The sequence below is a fragment of the Lissotriton helveticus genome, chromosome 2_1 (genome assembly GCF_964261635.1).
Source record: "Lissotriton helveticus chromosome 2_1, aLisHel1.1, whole genome shotgun sequence".
NCBI classification, from domain to species: domain Eukaryota; kingdom Metazoa; phylum Chordata; class Amphibia; order Caudata; family Salamandridae; genus Lissotriton; species Lissotriton helveticus.
The window spans coordinates 1204244120-1204263846 of NC_136059.1; the positions used below are offsets into that span (position 1 = coordinate 1204244120).

Sequence of the window (19727 nt, forward strand, 5' to 3'; positions counted from 1 at the left end):
CTGAGACACTTAGTAAATTACTCTTATATCGTCAGGTATTAGAGTGATATATTGTGCAAAAGATTTGTTAGATTTATCAAAAACCTACAAAAGATACTGATATCTATCTGCTGATGGAGACTAGGCCCACTTGAAAGTTTTCTTACAATGAACTTATATCACATTTAACTATTTTGTTTGACAAACAACAGTGTTTTCGGAACCTGTGTTTTTCAGGAATTACATCATGCCCATGAATGACAGGTTCTGATTCATTCAGACTTGTAATGTCATTTCTCAGGATGTCCAATCTTTACTGGAAACGAAGAAACCCATTGATAGGTTGGAATCAGTGGACTTTTACTGATTCCAACATATGATGGCTTATTTGGGCTGGAGCACTGAAATCTCCTAAACTCATAATTATAATGTCAACAGAAGTCATCAATGACATTATAGACCACAGTTCATCTTTCGTTGACAAGGAAAATTTCTTGAGCATCATAATACTAAAAGGAAGTGCATGCTCTTAGCGGGGGTCATACAGTTTGTCCCATGCTTACCACTTGGGATGCTGTTGCCTCCCTGCTGACACCCTATGGCTCTCAGCACAATGGGAGAGACGACCTAGGAGATACTGTCTCTTCATCTTTCGCTTGCTTACATATGCTGTGGTTTCTCCGATTTGATGTAGAGGTGGGCGAGCCAGTCATGGCTCCAGCCAGGTTCTGCACTAGTGTCTGACTCAGACTCAGCACTTGGTTCATGTAGGGTTACCACCACACTCCATGTCACCAGAGGCATGGTTTCCGTTCCTTCGCTTTAAACCCACAAATCATTGGTACCAGATGTGTTAATCTAATTAACTTAATGGTAATAAACTAAGACTACAACAGCCAGGATGCATTAGGTCACCACATTAAGCACCAGGACTTGGAGCAGTGTATGTGATGATATGGAGTGAGGGGGCGTGGCTTGCACGCCGAGGGTGATGGCGGCGTGAGCCCGGAGCTCCGCGCCTATTCCCCGCAATTATCCTGTCTTCTGCTGCAGGGAGCCCAGCGCTGCGCCTGGAAAGCATCGATCCGGGCACCGGCATTGGTGGGGCGAGAGCGGAGCGGACAGGGGGCCGTTGGGAGGACCGGCCTCCGCCGGACCACGGAGAAGCCAGAGCCGGGCCGGGAGAACACCCAAAATGGCGGCCGCAGTGACGGACTTGTAACGTCCGGCTGCTTGAACCGAGGGCTGACGCCTGGGGGTGAAGCTGAGACCCGCCGAGGGTCGGAACCGGTGGAGAAGTGCCCCCTCCCCCCCGGAGGCCCTGTAGAGGCCTCTCCTAGAAGCTCCGCGGAGCAGCGAAGCGGCTGCTGGTGAAAGCCCCGGGGAGGCTGCGTGGAGAGCGCTGTGCGCTGTGGACACCCTGTGCCCAGACTGGCGCGGCTGAGACCCGGCGAGCCGGAGGGATCCTGAACGCTCCCCCCTCCCCCCCCTGAACTACGCGGTAAGCCGTAACACCGAGCAGCCCACAGGGGGGGTGAAGTGAGGCGGGGGGAGAGCGGCGAACATTTGGGGACTACCTGGATTGTTAACGGCGGAGGCAAGCACGCCAGGGAGTGACTGTACTTGCCAGCTGGGGGGCCCTGGCTGACTCCCGCCACGAGGGCTAGTGAGCCTCGCCCCCGGATAGCGGCGGGCGGCCGCTGGGAGTGAACCTGATCTCGGCGACATTAGGACATCGGTGCCCTACCACCCACGGCCCGGGGCAACACGCCCGTATCCCCCCGTGTCTGACCCCTACCCAGCGACGCTAACTGCAAACGCTGGATGCCCGGACAGGGGAGATTGACCTTGCTTTGAGAGAGCTAGCACGACGCTGAAGAGGCAGTGTGAAGGGCGAGCGCTGGACTGAGCCCCGAGAACTCCCGCAGGCCACGATGGGGAAGCCGAGAGGCAAGCAGGAGGAAGCGGCGGCCTCGGGGACGGCGGAAGGAGACATGGGGGAGCCCTCAGACCTGAAGAGGCTACAAGATCGTATCCTGGAGGCCATCACAGCAACGAGGGAAGCGCTGCATAATGATATTGCGCAGGTGGCGTCAGGGCTCGGCCTGCTCCGTGCCGACCACGACAAATTGAAAGACAGGGTAAAAGAGACTGAGGGGGCCCTGAAAGTCCTGGCTCCTGCCCACAAAACTCTTGAGGGCAAACTCACGGAGGCTCTAGACCGGATTCAGGTATTGGAGCGACGGGCAGAGGACGCGGAAAATAGAAGCCGCCGCAGCAACGTGCGAATCGTAGGCCTGCCGGAGAGCGAAGGGGGGACGGACTTGGTGGCCTACTGTGACAATTGGCTAAGAACTGTAGTGGCACCTGAGGGCCTGTCGCCCTTCTTTGCCCTGGAGAGAGCGCATCGGGTCCCATCCGGCCCGCCCAAACTTGGCCTACCACCGAGACCCATCGTGGCTAAACTGCTGCACTACAGGGACAGGGACCTGCTCCTGCAAAGAGCCCGGGACGATGGCCCGTTCCAAATCGCAAACAGTAAAGTCACGCTGTTCCCGGACTTCACGTTCGAGACGCAGAAGCAGCGGGCTTCCTTTCTGACGATCAAGAAGGAGCTACGCACAGAGGGCATCCAATACTCATTGCTATTCACTGCCAGACTTCGAATTGTGGTGGACGACAAAACGATGTTTTTCAACCTGGCTGCAGACGCTTGGGACTGGTGGGAAACCTACAAAGCGGGCACGGATGGCGCCAAGGTTCGAGAGGAGCGAGAAAAGGAGCGGGAAAGAGCGCCGGAGGGTCCGCGCAAATCGCAAAGACTGCGCAGGCGTCGTCGCGGAGCCGGGAGACCAACCGCTTCGCAAACGGAGGCTGAGCGCAAGGCTGCGCTGCAAGCAGTGATCGAAATTGGAACAGAAGGGGGCTCTCAATCCAAACGAGGCACGGACACAGAGACGCATGTATCTGCCTCGGGCTCGGAGTCGGACCTGTCGGGGGTCCACGGTGCCAAGGATCCGGTGGTGACACCGCAAACAGCGGAAGAAATCCTGAACATCTGACTTGCGACTGATGGGTAGGGGGAGAGGGCCTTGAGGGGGTTCACCCGGTTAACGGGGGAATTAATTCCAGGCATGAGCGCTGGGTGACTGGCTATGCGCTGTTCTCAGTAGGGGGGGGATAGCAGCGGACCTGGGTCATGTAGCCCCCTTTTGGGCGAGGCCTCGCTCCGCACGCCCTTAAGGCACTTGCGGCTACGGCCGTGAACTAAACACTTGGGAGTTCTGAGTTAAGGGAGTTTGGATGGGGTCTGATATCTCGGTATTGGGGCCTGTTCTGGGGGGAGGGGGAACACCACAGTTGGGGTTTGGTGATGGGGGGGATTTGCAGACACAGACCTTGAATTCCTTAGGGGCTGAGCAATTGGGGGGTTCTGCTTGGGGACGGGGAGGGACCATCTTCCGCAGGAATGGATATAGGGAGGGGGAGGAGAACCATGACTTATGGGACAATGGCTAACTCGAATGTTTTGAAATGCATGACCTGGAACGTGAGGGGCCTACACACGATGCAACGCAGGCATAAAGTGCACGCCTACCTACAGCGGAGAGGGATTCACATAGCGCTCTTACAGGAGACACACATTACGAAGCAGGAAGGGGTGGCGTTACAGAGGAGATGGCGGGGGCAGGTTTTTCACACCTCTTACTCGGCCTACGCAAGGGGCGCTCTGATCTGGGTGAGGGCGGGGACGCCTTTCCAAATGACTAGACAGCTGATAGATCCAGAGGGGAGATTTGTAGTAGTGGAGGGCAGATTGCGGGGTAAAGCTATCGTTCTATGCAGTGTATATGCCCCGAATATAGACCAATTGACTTTCTATGCAAACCTGTCGGGGACGCTGGCGCACTTCCTGGTGGGTCCGATACTCATGGGAGGGGACTTTAACTCCGTGGCGGACGTGCAATTAGATAGGTCCCACCCACCCCTGAGAGACTCCCCGGTACACCGTGTAGCCAAGGGTAGACGGGACTGGCAAGAGAGCTGGGGGTTAACTGATGCATGGAGGGCGCGGCACTCAACAGACCGGGATTACTCGTTCTACTCCGGGATGCATGAACTCCACGTTAGACTGGACGCGATATTGTGCACACGAGAAGTGCTGTCGCAGGTTGCCTGGTCGGAATATCTGACGAGAACGATCTCAGACCACAATCCGCTTTTAATTCACTTAGACTGGATGACGGAAAAGCCTAGGGTGCCAACCTGGAGGCTCCGGCCGGAGACTTTAGAAGACCCGATACTCGGGGCGGCACTGGAGGAGGGGTTGGCACAATACTTTGCCAATAACGAGGGTTCAGCGACCTCTAGGGCAGTGGAATGGGACGCCTTCAAAGTGGTAGTGAGGGGACAGTGCATTGCGCAGGTCGTGGGCACGAGACGGGTACTGTTGACCGACCTAGAGAGGGCAGACGCCAAACTGAGGGCAGTGGAGAGAGACCGACCGGGCCGGCCGGAGCTGCAGGGAACGGTTTGCTCGGCCCGGGAAGCAGTGGCGGTTGAAGTAGAGAGGCTACGGGCTTATGATCATCGGGCATACGCGCTGCGATCTCATGTGGAAGGCGACCGATCGGGCACTTTGTTGGCGTGGCTTGCTAACCCCGCGAAACGCTGCTCCCCTATCTTGCAAATTGCCGAGGAGGAGGGGAATCTGTCCTACACCCAGTCGGCCATAGTGGACGGCTTTCAGAGATACTACGAGAAACTTTATAGTAGCACCCGGGTGACCGAGGGAAGGAGGCAGAGGCTTTCCTGGACGACCTCACCCTGCCGTGCTTAGAGGACGAGCAGGCGGAGGATTTGGGGAGAGACATCGACTTAGGGGAGATTAGAAGAGCTATTAAGTCCATGGCCCGCAATAAGACGCCAGGTATAGATGGTTTGCCCGTTGAATTTTACGGCAAATTTGTGGACGCCTTAGCGCCGCGGCTGTTAGCTGTGTACAAGGAAGCGGGAACCACGGGTCGACTCCCCCAATCGATGCGGGAAGCGATAGTCATCCCGCTGCTGAAACCTGGCAGAGAAGGCAGCAGTCCGGCCTCCTATAGGCCGCTCTCGATGCTCACAGCTGACTATAAAATCTTAAGCTCTATTCTAGCATCGAGACTCCTGCCGCACATGACCACTCTGATCCACGTGGACCAGAACGGCTTTATCCCTACCCGGAACACGACGTTAAACATTAGAAGGCTTATCCGACTTATGGAAGATCTGCGAGAGAGGAGTGGAACCCCGCTTGCCCTCTCGGTCGATATAGAAAAAGCGTTCGATAGTCTAGAGTGGGATTATTTATATGCAGTCATGGAGCGCTTCGGGCTGGGCGTAGGCTATATCCGTTGGACGAAAGTGCTCTATACAGCGGCAGTGGCGAGAGTGCGAGTTGGGTCCCTGGTGTCCCGACAGTACCCAGTAGAGAGGGGCACCCGGCAGGGGTGCTCCCTATCCCCATTACTGTTCGCATTAGCGATCGAACCGCTGGCGGTGGAAGCCCGCAGGGGGCGATACTTCGCAGGCGTGCTCGCTAGCGACGGGCGACAGTTTATATTGCTGTACGCCGATGATCTCCTGTTGTTCCTTGCTAATGACGCAATAGAGCTCGATGGTGCGGAGGAATTGCTGGGACGTTTTGGCGACCTGTCGGGACTGAGGGTTAATTGGAAGAAAACGTGCCTCTTTCCATTGAAGGAGGACGCGGCCCGCCCAGAACACAGACCGCTACTCCAATGGGAGCCGACTTGTCTCCATTACCTTGGAGTTTACGTTTATCACACAGCGACGGCCTTGTTCGAGGGTAATGTGGAGAGATGCGTCAGAGGCCTGAAGGGCAGCATGGCATTCTGGGCCACGCTTCCCCTGTCCATAGCTGGTAGGATAGCTCTGTTAAAAATGGTGGCCCTCCCGCGGCTGCTGTATTACTTTCGAACGCTCCCGATCTGGATCCCCAGCTCCTTCTTCCGTCGACTTAGATCCCAGCTGACTACCTTCCTGTGGGGGACGGGCAGATGTAGAGTGGCGCTGGCGACACTCACCCGCCCGAAAGATGAGGGAGGCTTGGCGTTCCCTGATTATGAGCTCTATTACCTCGCTGCCCAGTTGCAGATCTTTACGCAAGAGGTAGCTCGTGTTTACCGGGGCCCAGAAGATGGGCGACTGCGGGGCACGCCACGGCACATACTAGCCTACATCGCTCTAGGACAGAAACTCGCCGCCCGGGATTTACCCCTTGAACAGGATACATTTCGGCGCTGCTGGAACCGAGCACAGAAGCGGGCAGGGATTACGCACCCCTACGCCCCGGAGATGCCACTGGGCATGTTGACTGCCCTGCCCCATGGAGGCGATTGGTCCCGCCTGCAGCAGTGGGAGGAGGCGGGAATACAGGTGATAGGGGATCTTTTCGACAACGGGGAGCTCCTCCCGTACCTGGCCCTCCAGGAACGATTTGATCTCCCACGCGGGGGTTATCTCCTACACGCAGCTGTGATAAGAGCTATGCAGAAACACTGGGGACTGGGATTGGCAGAGCCGGAGACGGCCATGGCATGCCAATACACCATGATGGCGGCGGGAACGGTGAAAGCGGTGTCTTGTTTATATAACAGAATGCTCCACGAGCACTTGCCGCCCCTCGATGCGCTGAAACTCAAGTGGGAGACTGACCTGGGCAAGCCCATCCCAGACACGACGTGGGCACAACTGGTGCGAAGGGCGCGTAATAGCACAAGGAACGCTCGGTTTCAAATTATTCATTATTATATACTGCACAGGGCATACATGACCCCTGGGAGAATCCTGAGATACTTTGGCGCGACTGATGCGAAATGCCCCCGCTGCGCGGCGGGAGGAGCAGAGCTGGTGCATATGCTCTGGTCGTGCCCGGCCCTATCGGACTATTGGCGGTCCGTGGGTGGGTCCATGAACGAGGTGACGGGCCGGACTGTTGACTATGATGCAGCGGTGTGCCTCCTGCATTGGTTCCCACATACCCCCAAAAACAAGCTTTCAAGCAAATTCATAGATATGGGATTGATGGTAGCCAAGCGTGAGATAACTAGAAACTGGAAGGCAAGGACGGGCCCGACGCATAAGAGGTGGTACAACGAATTTCTGAAGTGGGCGGCCTGCGACAGCACACATAGATATCAGATGGCGCGCAGAACTGCTAATGAAAGGGCGCTAGAACAAGCAACGGCCTGGGAGGTAATGGTTCAAGGCCTCAGGGATAGTGGAATGGTGGATGATGGGGAGGACCTAGACGTGGCCGGGAACAGCACATTACAATAAACTGGAGTTAAGAGGACCGGTAGAAGGGAAGGCCTGAAGTCCAAGGTTAGAGGTACACCTCCAGAGGCTCCTGTGCGGATGGTGGGTTGGGGGGGGGGGGAACAGGGGGGGGGTTAGAATCTTTGAACTGGAGGGGAGTTGGGGGGGGAGTTCAGGGTTTCCTTAGTTGAGGATGGAAAAGTAGGCACACACACAAATCCGAGACAATACTCCTGCGGAAGAAACACCAGGCATGTGGGCGCGGAACCATTGCTGCCGCCCGGCCCCCGGGATGTGGGCCTGCAGGCTGTGTACACGTGATGTTGACATACCAGACTGTGGCACTGTGATTGATACTGAATGTGCGTAACTATTGGCCTGTGTAAAGTGTGTTTACAAAAAAAATTACTTTAAAAAAAAAAAAAATGATATGGAGTGAGCTGGCAACGCTAGTTCCTGGTACTTGCGAACCAGAATAGCACCAGGTAAAGCATAGAAAGTATTGACTCTTTCACTCCTTTATACAGTTTTTAAATGCGAAAAACTGATACTGATATTCTTCTTTACCTTTCAGTTTTAATAAATATCACTCATTGCAAGGGAAACAGTCTAATGTACTAAATTGGAAAACATCTAAAATGGTCTTTACCATATTTGTTCATGGCATTTATTCAGAAGTAATGGCACAGGGCCCCAGATCTTGGTCCTCAGGGGGCCCCTTAGCCACAAGTAGTCTTTGGCCTGAAAATCTGACTGGGTGCCAGGGGGCTCTACGCGTACTGCACAGTGATGTATGGGAATTAATGGAAAAACAAACAAAACACATTGGAGAAAACCAAATTATAGGAAACCAATTTTATGAAGTCACAAATGAAAGAAAATAACTTGAAGAACAGATAATTTAAGAAAATGCAATTAAATAAAAAAATAAAAACCTGAAAAAAAGAAACAATATTATTTTATTAATTTAGAAATTATAATGTACATCAAATCTACAACTAAGCATACCGTAACAAAGGAAACAGTACCTTACCGCATATCAAATCCCAGATATAGAGTAGCGTATTTAAAGTTTAAAAAAATACCACTTTTTCCTAGAGTTCCTAAAAAATGCATTGTTTTTCAGTAATATTTTTCTAATTAAATCATTTTTGTGTAAAATAACATACAAGTTTCTCACTTTCTTTTTCTCTCTCTCAACATATTTAAACATTTAACACGTGGCCTTTCGAGGTCAATGCCACCCACTGGGGCTTTGAGACACAGCACATGGCTGTCTACCCTGAGACTTCACAATACTTTAGTAACAAACCTATCCTAGAATTATGACTATTGCATATTGCAATTTTGTAGTTATTCTTCTTCACTTCTTGGTTGACCCGCTGAGAACATTGAATCATTACAACTTCGACATATTTTATTTTGAGTTTTGCCAACTATCAGTTAAATATATTTCCTTGGCAATAGCAGACTTCATTGTGTTGATGTGATTATGGAATGCAGTTAGCTTGGTCCTCTATATAGAGGAGTATTCATAGGTCTCCGGATGAACAACCATTTGATTTGCCTTACAGCCCCCAATGCGTGGCAGGAGCCTCGAGAGACTGCCAGGCAGACGGTCACTGTCCCTGGATAAGATATTAGTGAGGCACAAGGGGTAGCAAGCTCACACATGGCCTGCAAATTATGCAGCTGAAGATGGGTTATGTGTTAAATGTGATTAAAAGAAAAGACGTGTGTGAAGAATTCCATACCTCCACTGGTCCTAGCTATGAGCTTAACATTCATGTGTCAGTGCTTGTAAATAAGGCTCTTTCTGTGATGTTCATGTAGAGATTTGATTAGCTCTGAATTAAGGATGGATATGGTTTGTTTTTAGCTTCTTCTGAATTAGTATTAAATGAGTTTGTTATTTTTACAGATAATAATGTGACTACAACATCAATTAATACTTCTTCGAAGGGAATCAGTGTACTCAACAGTACAGAAGATGTTGGTCAAGGAAGGACAACATTGCCAACATCTTCCAATACAACTGGACAAGGTAAAGATGTGTATTGCTCAAAGTTATGTCATAATAATGATACTGTTTTATTTAGCACTTGCTAACAGGGTTTTGAAATGTTGAAGTGTTGTAAATAACAAGTGACACCACTAACTAATTAATTGATACAAATGTTTATCAAACTCACAAGTAGAAACATGTCTGCAGAGGTTTGAACCTGTAACGTTCAGTTTACACGCAAGTCTAATCAGAGATACTTGTGATGCGTAATGCCCAATATTGCCGTATACTAACCACAGCAGGCACCAGGAATTTTTATGCCCTAGATAAAGTGATATTTTGATTAGATCTAATCAAAATGTCCGTTATGCTATTGTAATCTTGCATAACTTCCACTATTTCACATTATACTTGTAATTCATAATGCCCAAGATGACACCAATACGCCATGTTCCATGAGATTTTGGGTAAAAAACTTACTGTGGGAACATTGCTAGGTTTTCCCAAACATAAGTGTTTATTGTACACGCTGGTGTTGTTGTCAGATGATAGTTATTGAGTGAAATTCATTTCAAGCTGATTTTTTACCGTATAATAGAGTTTTGAGAGCACAACCCATCCTTCTTTTACAGGTCAAGCACAATAAAGAGCGAGGCTATAGCACATATAGTAGCAACATCTTCTTGTGCTAAAGACTCATCCCTCTTCTTTGTTGAGTCCTTTGTCATTTGGGATTTGGATTCTGGTTGCAAAACATCCCTCATTCTTTTTCTTGGATTTTTTTAAATACTCAAATAAGTTCAGTTCAGTACTTTGCAAACTATTTGATATTTGAGAGAGGGCAAAATCACCATTTACTTTCGTCTTTTTTGATTTCTTCATTTTTGTTTGTTTGTTCCGGGGTGGCCTGGAGTTTGAAACAAGAGAATCCAGCACCAGGCTGATCTAGAGATTAAGAGATAAAAGGAGGAGAAAAAGGGGCATTTTGGGGTGGTAGAGGCCTTGCAATATATTTACTCATTTTCTATGTGTTTTTTCACCAGATTAGTGTTTATACTGTGGTGTTTTGCTGTTTGGGGCCTATTCTGCTGAAGGTTATTAATGCTTTTGTCAGATATTTTAACAGATTTTTCACTGCAGATGAGCCAGAGATATTTAAGGGGACTGTGGATAGCCTTCAAGTTGTGCAAAATATAGTTTATTATTGTGGGCTAGTTGCTGTTGGTGGCTGGACAGGAGCTCAAAGAGTCCCGGCCAAAGTAGCCATCCATTTTCCTTTGTTCGCGGATACCTTTGTCTCCAAGTGCTGCCTACCATTTTGTGTTTGTAAGCAAGCAAGATGGCTGATTACTGTATTGTAGGAATATGCCTCTTTTGACGTGATCACCCTCATTTTTTGTGGACTGATGCTGCTGGGTTTTTTGGCACTTTGCACCAAAGCTCTACTAACAGCCCCAGTGCATGTGTTCTGGCCCCTGAAACATGTCAATACCGGCTATACTCTAATTGGTATATTTAACATACCTATAAGTACCTAGTAGGTACAAACTTATCCAGGGCCTGTAAATTAAATGTCACTAGTGGGCTGCAACACCCATTTTGCCATCCACTACAGTGACAGTGTAAAAATGGTCCCAGGACTAGTATTGTAGACGGACTGTGGCTGTTTAAAAAGTGGAATTTGACCTGTCAAAATAAACCCTTTTATCATACCTAAACATTCTTTTTAAATATCAATGAGTCACCCCTAAGCAGGCTGAACTGCCCAAAAGGCAGACGTGCATGGTATTTAAATGTAGGACATGTAGTTATTTAATGTTGCCCATGTCCTTACAGGGAAAACGTCTCAAAGCTATTTTCACTGTAGCAAGGCTGGCTGTTCCATAGGAAAACACTGGGGCGCAATATTATATATAATAATGCTATCTCCGGTAAGAAAACAGCTAGAAATTCAATTTTGTGCTTCATGTAATATTTATATAAAGCCCACTACACTGGTGAAGTCACATTTTTAATACATTTTTTAGAAAGTTGCATTTTTGTTGCCTAAAGCCTCTGGAAGCAAATTTGGATTGACCTCCAGCTGCAGCCCTCTTGAGTGCTTGGCCCTGAATGAGGTGTGAAAACTACTCCCAGAGCAAGAGACATGAGCTTGGGAGTGAGGAAGTGTTTCTGTTCCTGTGGCAGGATTCCCATTTGGGCAGTGTGCAGGAACTTGATTATCTTCAAAGAGGCTTCACCTGTCAGAGGCAAAAGTTTGCTGACACCTGGGCAGGCCCTTCCTTTCTTACCTATGTCAGGAAGGCTCCAACGACAGTGGTAAAGATCTGCCACCATAAATGGTTCAAAATGAACACACATGAGGGGTTGTTCATTTCCCTGGCCATACCCCTGGGGTGATCACACAGGCTCTGCGCAAGGAGAAAATGATTTCACCATCTTGGATTTACGTGGAGATGAGCACTGTGGGATTGTTTGCAGTAGGGTACACATGAATTACTGTAAAAATGGGCATTGTTATCTCTGAGAATTCTTCCCCATTGGTTAGCGTGGGGCCAAGTGTTAACCCTACCCACAGGCTAGTGCAGGCATAAATGTGGCACTCATGTGCACCCTCTTAAGAACATTATGGACCTGTGGAAGAACAGAAGAAGGCCTACACCTGCTGCATGACACCTGAAGGACTGGGCCTGCTCCCACTTGTACCCAGGACAAAGGAGGGGACTCCAGACAGTCAGTATTCTGACCTCTTGTTAGGCTATAGTGACACAACAAGCTGCTATAGCCCATTTCCAGAAGAGTGCAGCTGACCAGTTCCAACTGGAACTGCCTTGGGCCTTGCTGGTTGTTTCTGCCGAAGTAACTCCTAACCCCCAAGTGTTGTTCCTGAAGTCCTGGGTCCATTCGCTATGCCAAAGTGTACTCCTCCTAACCTCCAGAAAAACCTGGGACTTAAAAACTTTTTGACTTCAAAGACCTCTGGATAATCTGGACAAATCTGCCAAATCGATTAGACCAAGTAGCATTGCTGCTGGGCTGATGGCTGAAGTTTCTCTTGCTCTGAGTTTTTCAGCAGCAGCAAATCCATCTCAGCGGGACCTCCTAGAGAAAGTATCTGACCTTGTGTAGCCCTCTTCAGCTACTGTTTGCAGCCTTGTCCCACCAGAAGAATCTGAGCTCTGGCCAAGTGACTAAGTCCTGCCGGCGAGATGACTTTCCTGAGCATAATTTTTAATTACACCACTTAGAGTTGGTCCCACCTAAACCAACGGCTTCACCGACAATGTGGAACACCTACACAGGACTTTGGATTCCAGAAAAAAAGACTAAGTCCCAGTGTAAAGCCTCCAACCAGGTCAAACCCGGGTCGTGGCCCAGACCACTATGACCACTTGTCTGCAGTTGCTGCTTAACATTTTTTTTTCTGTCTAAAGTCTTAAAGACATATTGGATTTTTGTACATTTGGTGGGATGGTATTTGTATTGTGTTGTGTTTTTACTTCTTAACTGTTTTAGCACTAATAACTACTTTACACATTTTCTTAAGATAAGCCTCTCGGACATAGTTATCAGGGGTTGAACTCAGGTTTAAATTGCTGAAACCGTTTTTGAATCTCACAAGATATTTCCATTATTCCTTCTGGTGGATTCCCATTCCTTCCAATTAATAATCCAGTGTTCACATGTGTGTTTTCTGTATCTTTTAATTGGATTTGTCTGAGGTCATTTTTTTCTAAAGCTGTTTGTGTTTAGGTAATTTTAACATTTTATTTGATTAATTTAATGTCAGTTTACCTTTTGCTGTGTTGTTCCCATTTTATTTAGTTTATTTTTTGCATTCTGCTTTATTGATGGTGTGTGGGCCTTTGGAACAGTCCTTGGCACATTTGGCCAATAATGAAGAATACATTTGTGTAAACACTGCCCAGAAATACTACATATGTTAGTTGATGGTAGGTGGAGGAAGTGCTTTAAGGGGAGGCAAATGTGTCTATCTTTGTTCTTCGTGTCTTCTTTTTGTCCGGGCATGTGCTCATCCATTAATTTTTTTAAACCAGTGTGTCGCTCATTGGCAGCCATTTTATCTTTTTTCTCCAAACCTTCTTAGCCAAGCCATATCCACAATTTTGTGAAACGAGTATGTATCTGATGGGTGGGTATTTTGTCTTTGTTCTCTATGCCTTCTCGCTAAGTTGTGTGTTTGTGCATCATTTTGTGAAACCGCTCTATTAGTTGATGGTTTATTATTAACCATTTTCTACCATTATTAAAAACCTTCTACTGGGAGCTTTGTATGATATATTCCTTTAGAGCCCACAGATATGTTTGCTATTTTTCCCTTTTTTTAATACATTTTCTGTTGTTGTGTCTATAGGCTGGTTATAGTCTTTAAGTCCCTGGTTATTATTAATTAGTTAATTAATTAATTAATTCATGTAAATTATTTTTGCAAGCCTTCCCCTTGCTCTCCTAGGTATCCCTTAAGCCCTGGAGTGGCACCAGATATTATTTGATTGCGAACAAAAAAGAGAGAAAGGGTATTTTGTGTGGGAATACTCCTGGTCCCCTTTTAATAGAATGATCAAACAATAGGAGGAGTACACCCTAGAGACATTGCAATGTCTCTGAAGTCAAAAAGAGAGGTGCACAGAAAAGGGGAAATTTTCCTTTTTTAAGAAGAGCCCTTACTCACCAACCTAGTTGGTGACATGCTTCATCATAGGGGTCCCACCCGAACAGAAGAGTGCCGTTCGGGTGTGCTGCGACATCTGATTACAGTGGAGCAGGTATTTTTGAAGGCAAGTGAATGGAAAAAAGGGAGTGAATTAAAAATCGGCCAGATTTAACTCCTTCATAAAAAATGTATTCTGGAGCAACTAGACAATGTTAAAAAGTTTTTGGCGATGCTGTGCTAGGTTTAATTGACCTTCGGTATCTTGGTTGTGGAAAAGTGAAAATAAAAATGTCTACATGTTTCAACCTCTAGGAGGAAGTTCCAGGTTTTCATCAGGACCAGTGAGTGTAACCAGGGCGGTCTACACACGCCAAGGTGTTCCCTACTCTTGCTCACTGTGAAGCCCAACCGCGTACTCACAGTTAGGTGTTCCCTTTCTCAATTGTCGAAAGAGAAAATCTGAAAAGACAAACAAACAAACGCTAAACATAATCAATTGCATAACAAGTGTCTAAGGAAAAATTCGCTCCTCTGTACATAATCCGTGCATATCAATGTGGAAATTTACACGGTGTGTCCGGTGACTTACTGATGGTAATCACACTTCTAGTGCCCCATATACTATGTGGCACTCGGGGGCATAATCAATAGGACGTCCGTCCATGACCATGCGTTACAACCCACTAAAAATAATAGTAAAGTGAGTGCGCGCTCATGCAGACCCAACATTTAAAGGGAGTAAAGTTATCAAGGCCGCATAGTAACTCCCAGACGATATTCAACCTGTGAATATCTTACTCATCCACACTGTTAAATATCCAATAGTGCGGATGTCTACGCTCTCACACCACTCAGTGAGTGTGTTAGATTGGTTAAAAAGCATGCATGCTGGTTGCGGCATATACAAAAGAACAACTGTTGACGGAGGGTAAGGAATACGAGGGGCTTACTTAAACGCAAAGTTCCGTGGCCTCATGGAAGCCGGGGTCGAGGTGCTGGTGCAATGCACAATCTGGGAGCATGGAGGGAAAATGGGTTAAAGCCTAAGTAAAGGGCTAGGGGATGAAAGGGTAATGATCCAGACCGAGCAGTTCCCACCTGCATCATGCCTGAGTACTCAATGCGTGGAGACCAGTCACCGGCTGTTACGCCTAATCTAAGACCCGTGTTGGCGCCCCGAGGAACACTGAAGGGACCTCCGACTGCTGGTTAAGTGCGAGGTGTTTCCGGGTATGTGGCTGTGGGCGTGGAGGTTCAGTCACGTGATGGGCATGCTATGCGTGACGGCACTAGAGGATTGAATAGTTCTGGGTCCTGGGAGGCTGGTCTAACACATTGCTAAGGACGTTACTCAGCCGTGGGGCGTGACTGAACGCAGATCTCTAAGTGGCGATAAAAGCATTTCTTGGAAAAAGGCAGACGAAAGGGGGGAAGCCTCACAGGGAGTGCCTGGAAAGAGGAAAGAAACGTAACAGGAGGTGAATAGCTTGATGGCAATACTTGTGGTGCCTGGTAGAGGCAAGCGGAAGTAGGGAACGTAACAAGGAGGTACCTATAGCGCAAATTGCTGAGTGTCACTGCTAGCAGTGCCTGGTGCCCGGAGGTATTATGGGGAGACTTCATAAAAGGAAGTGCAGTATTCCTGGTTATTATGAGAAGAAAAAGTTATTTAGTGAGGACTGAATTCCAGGGAATATTATAATTCAGCCCATTTTTGAGCTTGGAAAGTCTATATCCATCGTTGTTCCTTCTCGAATTGGCGTTGTTGTAATCGTTCTCCTGATTTATTTGCTCGATGACAGTCCATCGCATGTCATTGGTAGTGTGATTGTGTTGGAGAAAATGCTCAGTGAGTCTTGTAGTTGTTTTTTGGCACTGGATAGTGCTGCAATGTTCGCAGATCCTTTGTTTGACTTTCCTGCAAGTTATTCCCACATACTGTAGGTTATAGGGGCATTTGATCATATAGACAACGTTAGTACTGTTGCAGTTAGTGTGAGCCCGTTGAGTCCACACTTTTCCAGGCTCCAACGCTAGTGTCTTAATGTTGTTAGTTAAATGGCACACGCTGCAGTTCCCTCATCGGTAATGTCCAACGATGTTCGGTAGGCCCCACGCATTCAGGACGGTACCTGGGTTTTCTGATCCCGTCTCCCTGGGGCTGGTGCTTACTACAGAGTCCTTTATGCTTCTCACTTTTTTGAAAGAAAAAAGTGGTTTTTCCCAATGAAAATTACCTGTTTTAAGGATGGCCCAATGTTTGTTGATGGACCTTGTGATTTGGTTCGATACCGCTCTGTACGTAGTCACATACGTCAATGGTGTGTCATCTCCGGTCCGTGTCTTCTCTTTCAAAAGGGCCTCTCTAGGCTGGTTACGTGCCCACTGAGTCCTGACAAACAAAGAGAACTAATTCAACCTTGGGGTCAACCATATACTTCACAATGAACAACGGTCTCTAAGTCTGCAATGGGATGCTGCCATTCGAAGCATTGCACTACTTATTGATGTGGCTTTCATGGAAAAGTAGTGCAATGAGATCCGCCTAAAACCCCAGAGCTATTTGAATGCAAAACAAAATATTCTCTGAAACCAATTAAGCCTCAGACATGGTCCATAAGGGTTCAGAGAAATGCAGATCCTATGAAATAGACATGGGTGGATCTTGCACACCCAGGTGTTATCATTCTGGCTCCTGGCACAGCGAAATCTACAAGGCTGAACCTGTGGAAAAATTGTAATGTAACACTACATTAGTGAGCTTTTAGTTGAAAATACATAAACCCTGCCTTAAAACAATATATCACAATTCATTTTCCTATCAAATGCAACGGTTTTAACCCGTGCTTCCTATAGAAAATAAGATTTAAATGTTCACATATGCGCTATTTTCTGTTCCACTCTTTTCAGAACAGACCATTGCAAAGCAGCCACATAAGGATGTTGCAGCCACTTTGCAAAGTCTTTAAGTAGTGAATTAGCAAGTGCTCTTCACACCGAGCTAAACAAATTCAATAGCACTTTACCATTTTAAGCATATTATTTCAGGTGTGGATTGGTAAAATACCATACAAGCCTACATGGGATAAGTAAAAACAGCTAATGTTCCATTTGTTTTGCTCCTGTTAAAGTTTGTCTGAGATTATAGCTTTATACAGAAACAAGAATAGGTGCAAATCAAGCCACTGCTTGCTTAGAGTACTGCATAAACTATGCAAAATACCAATAAACTATGCAAAAATACCAGTAGTTTCGAAATTTTAGGTTTGGGGTTGTTTCTTTTTATGGAAAATATTTAAAACACCAATGGCAATCTAAATCTGTTCACCTAAATTGTCTGTTTTTCTAGCAGAATTCTTAAGCATTGGATAAGCACAAGGCCAGCCATGCTAAGTTAGAAAGGTGACAAAGCCTTTTACAATTTTAAACAAAGACTTTAAGTATTGGATTAAGTGATACTGAGGTAAAAACGACAAAGGCATTTAAGCGTCCCAGGCACTTTATTACAGCTTTGGACTGAGAAAACACCATCCAATTCAACCTTGAATAAGTAAAAGGTCTTGACAAATGTTTAGCTCAGAGAAGCATAGCTTTTCTCCAGACTCAAGATAGCACCCAGTATAGGACCAAACAATGGCTTTATAAGCTATATCCATAATTGATAATACTATTCTATGCCTATTTGACTTCTTTCTTTTTTTGCATATCTGTTGTTTTACATTACATCATCTCTTTCTAGCCATTTAAAAAATGTATATTTTTAAAAAATGTATGTTTTAAAAAAATACTCACAATATATTTTGTTCCTAACACAACCATTTGCTTTATTTTTTTAACCATTAATTAAGCCTTATTTTGTTCCTAGTCTTTTTGTGCTTTAGTATAGATTTTTTGCATGGAACGTTTTGGGGCGATCCATCAAGCGGGCCCAAGAAAAATAGGGGGTTACTAAAACGCGAAACCCCCATGCATTTTCCATAGATTTTTTTAGACAACGCTACCGCAAAACTGATTAACAGAAGTACTTCAAGTTTGGCAGGAAGCTAGATGTTGGTCCAGAAAGTGTACTTTTTGGTTTAAATCTATTCCGTAGTTTTACATAATTAAGGTTAAAATATATTTGTATATCTGAACTGTTAGTTTTGAGGGACTCTTGCAAAAGTCCCTCAAACCAATTACAAAAATAGAGCCTTCTGATTGGCCCAGGAACTTCTCTCTCCCTTGGGCGAATTACCTTCAGCTGGAGTCAGACTTCTGGGGGAGCAAAAGCTCTGATTGGCTGCCAGCAACATGATAAAAATGTTGCTGGCAGCCATTACAGGACTTTGGTAACTTAGTTGCCTGTCCTAAAGTTTTAAAATAAAAATAATATGAGGGGATCAGTAGGAATACCCTGCCCCTCTACACCCTGTAGGGTTGACCCAGAAGGACTAGCCCTGGCTAAAATAACATGTTGCCATGATCCTGTGGGACTCCCATCGGGGCCAGCTCATGAACTCTGCCCCAGGGAACCTACCCCCGGGACAGAGTTGTTTCTTTGCCCTCACTACCATGGGCAGGGAAACATTTGTTGGAAGCATTTTTAAATCTCTCACCAAACAGGAACAAATGTGCCATCTCTGCTTGCAGGAGTGCAGGCGGTGAAGACAAGTTTTTCACCCTGCCAATGAGGGATTTAGACATGCTCCGCCCAGCTGAAAGCAGACATCTGTTATTTTTACCTGCCCACACTCCTGTGGGTAGGGAAACACAACAGAAATTGCTCCTTTTCGAAGAGAGCAAGCATGAACAGCTGCTCCCTCCTGGTGGGAGCTATTCTGGCTCCCGCAACATGCGGGTAGCTGGCTGGGCCCTCAATGTGGTGGCTGGTAGGTGCCTGGGATGGGGTCCCTTAGGGCCAGAATAGGCTAAGCGAGAGGGACCGCCTATCCCCCTTCTCCTTTATTATGGTATTTGACTTGTGGGGACAAATCCTGCGGTCTTTTAAGGCTCAGGGAAGGGGCCATGCCCCCCTCCCCTAATATTAAAATATGTACCCATGTAAGGAGTCCTCCGGGCTTTTTAAGGCTTGAGGTGGAGGCCACACGCCCCCCTCTCCTATAATTAAAAAATGGCCCTGAGGGATAGGGTCCTGGGACCCATTTTGGCTTGGGGGAGCAACGCCACATGCCCCATCCCCTAATATAAAAGTATTTGGCCCTGGGGAATAGGTGTCTTGTGCCTCCTAAGGCTTGGGAAGGTGGGCCATCTGTCCCCTCACCTATATTTAAAGTATGTCATCGGGTTGGGACCCCTGCAGCCCATTTGGGCTGGGGAAGGGGAACCAAATGCCCCCTTCCCTAATGTTAACGAATTTGGCCCTGTGGAATGGTTTCTCCGAGACCTTTTGAGGGTTCGGGGAGCACACATCGCCCTCTCCTAATTGAATATTTTTGAGCCAAGGGATGGGGTCCCAAGAGCCAATAGTAGCTTGTGGAGGGGATCTGTGTGTACTCTCTCCCCTTTTTAAAAAGGAGAAGCACCTGGGCCAATAGTGCTGTGCAGACAGCAGGTTATGCTGTGCAACTCTAGCCCCTCCACACACATCACAGGATGTGCATGGTGGGGGTTGGCTTTGTGTATGGTATTAGAATCTTCCTTATTTTAGAAATAAACCTAGAAATTCACTGAAAAAACTCAAAGTTAAAGTGACGTTATAGTTTGGTGAATATGTCAGTGCCAACATAACTTTTTAAACTAAAAAAG

At 47.1% G+C, this 19727-nt stretch overlaps 1 protein-coding gene across 2 annotated transcripts in view; it reads left to right on the top strand.

Annotated features, from left to right (window-relative positions):
- The window catches only part of EMCN (endomucin), a 754511-nt gene that overhangs the window by 481144 nt on the left and 253640 nt on the right, over positions 1–19727 (top strand). For both annotated transcript variants that reach the window (XM_078676082.1, XM_078676083.1), the window contains exon 5: positions 9224–9346. In XM_078676082.1, coding sequence (XP_078532208.1) covers positions 9224–9346 — 123 coding nt within the window. The remainder of the gene's footprint in view (positions 1–9223; positions 9347–19727) is intronic.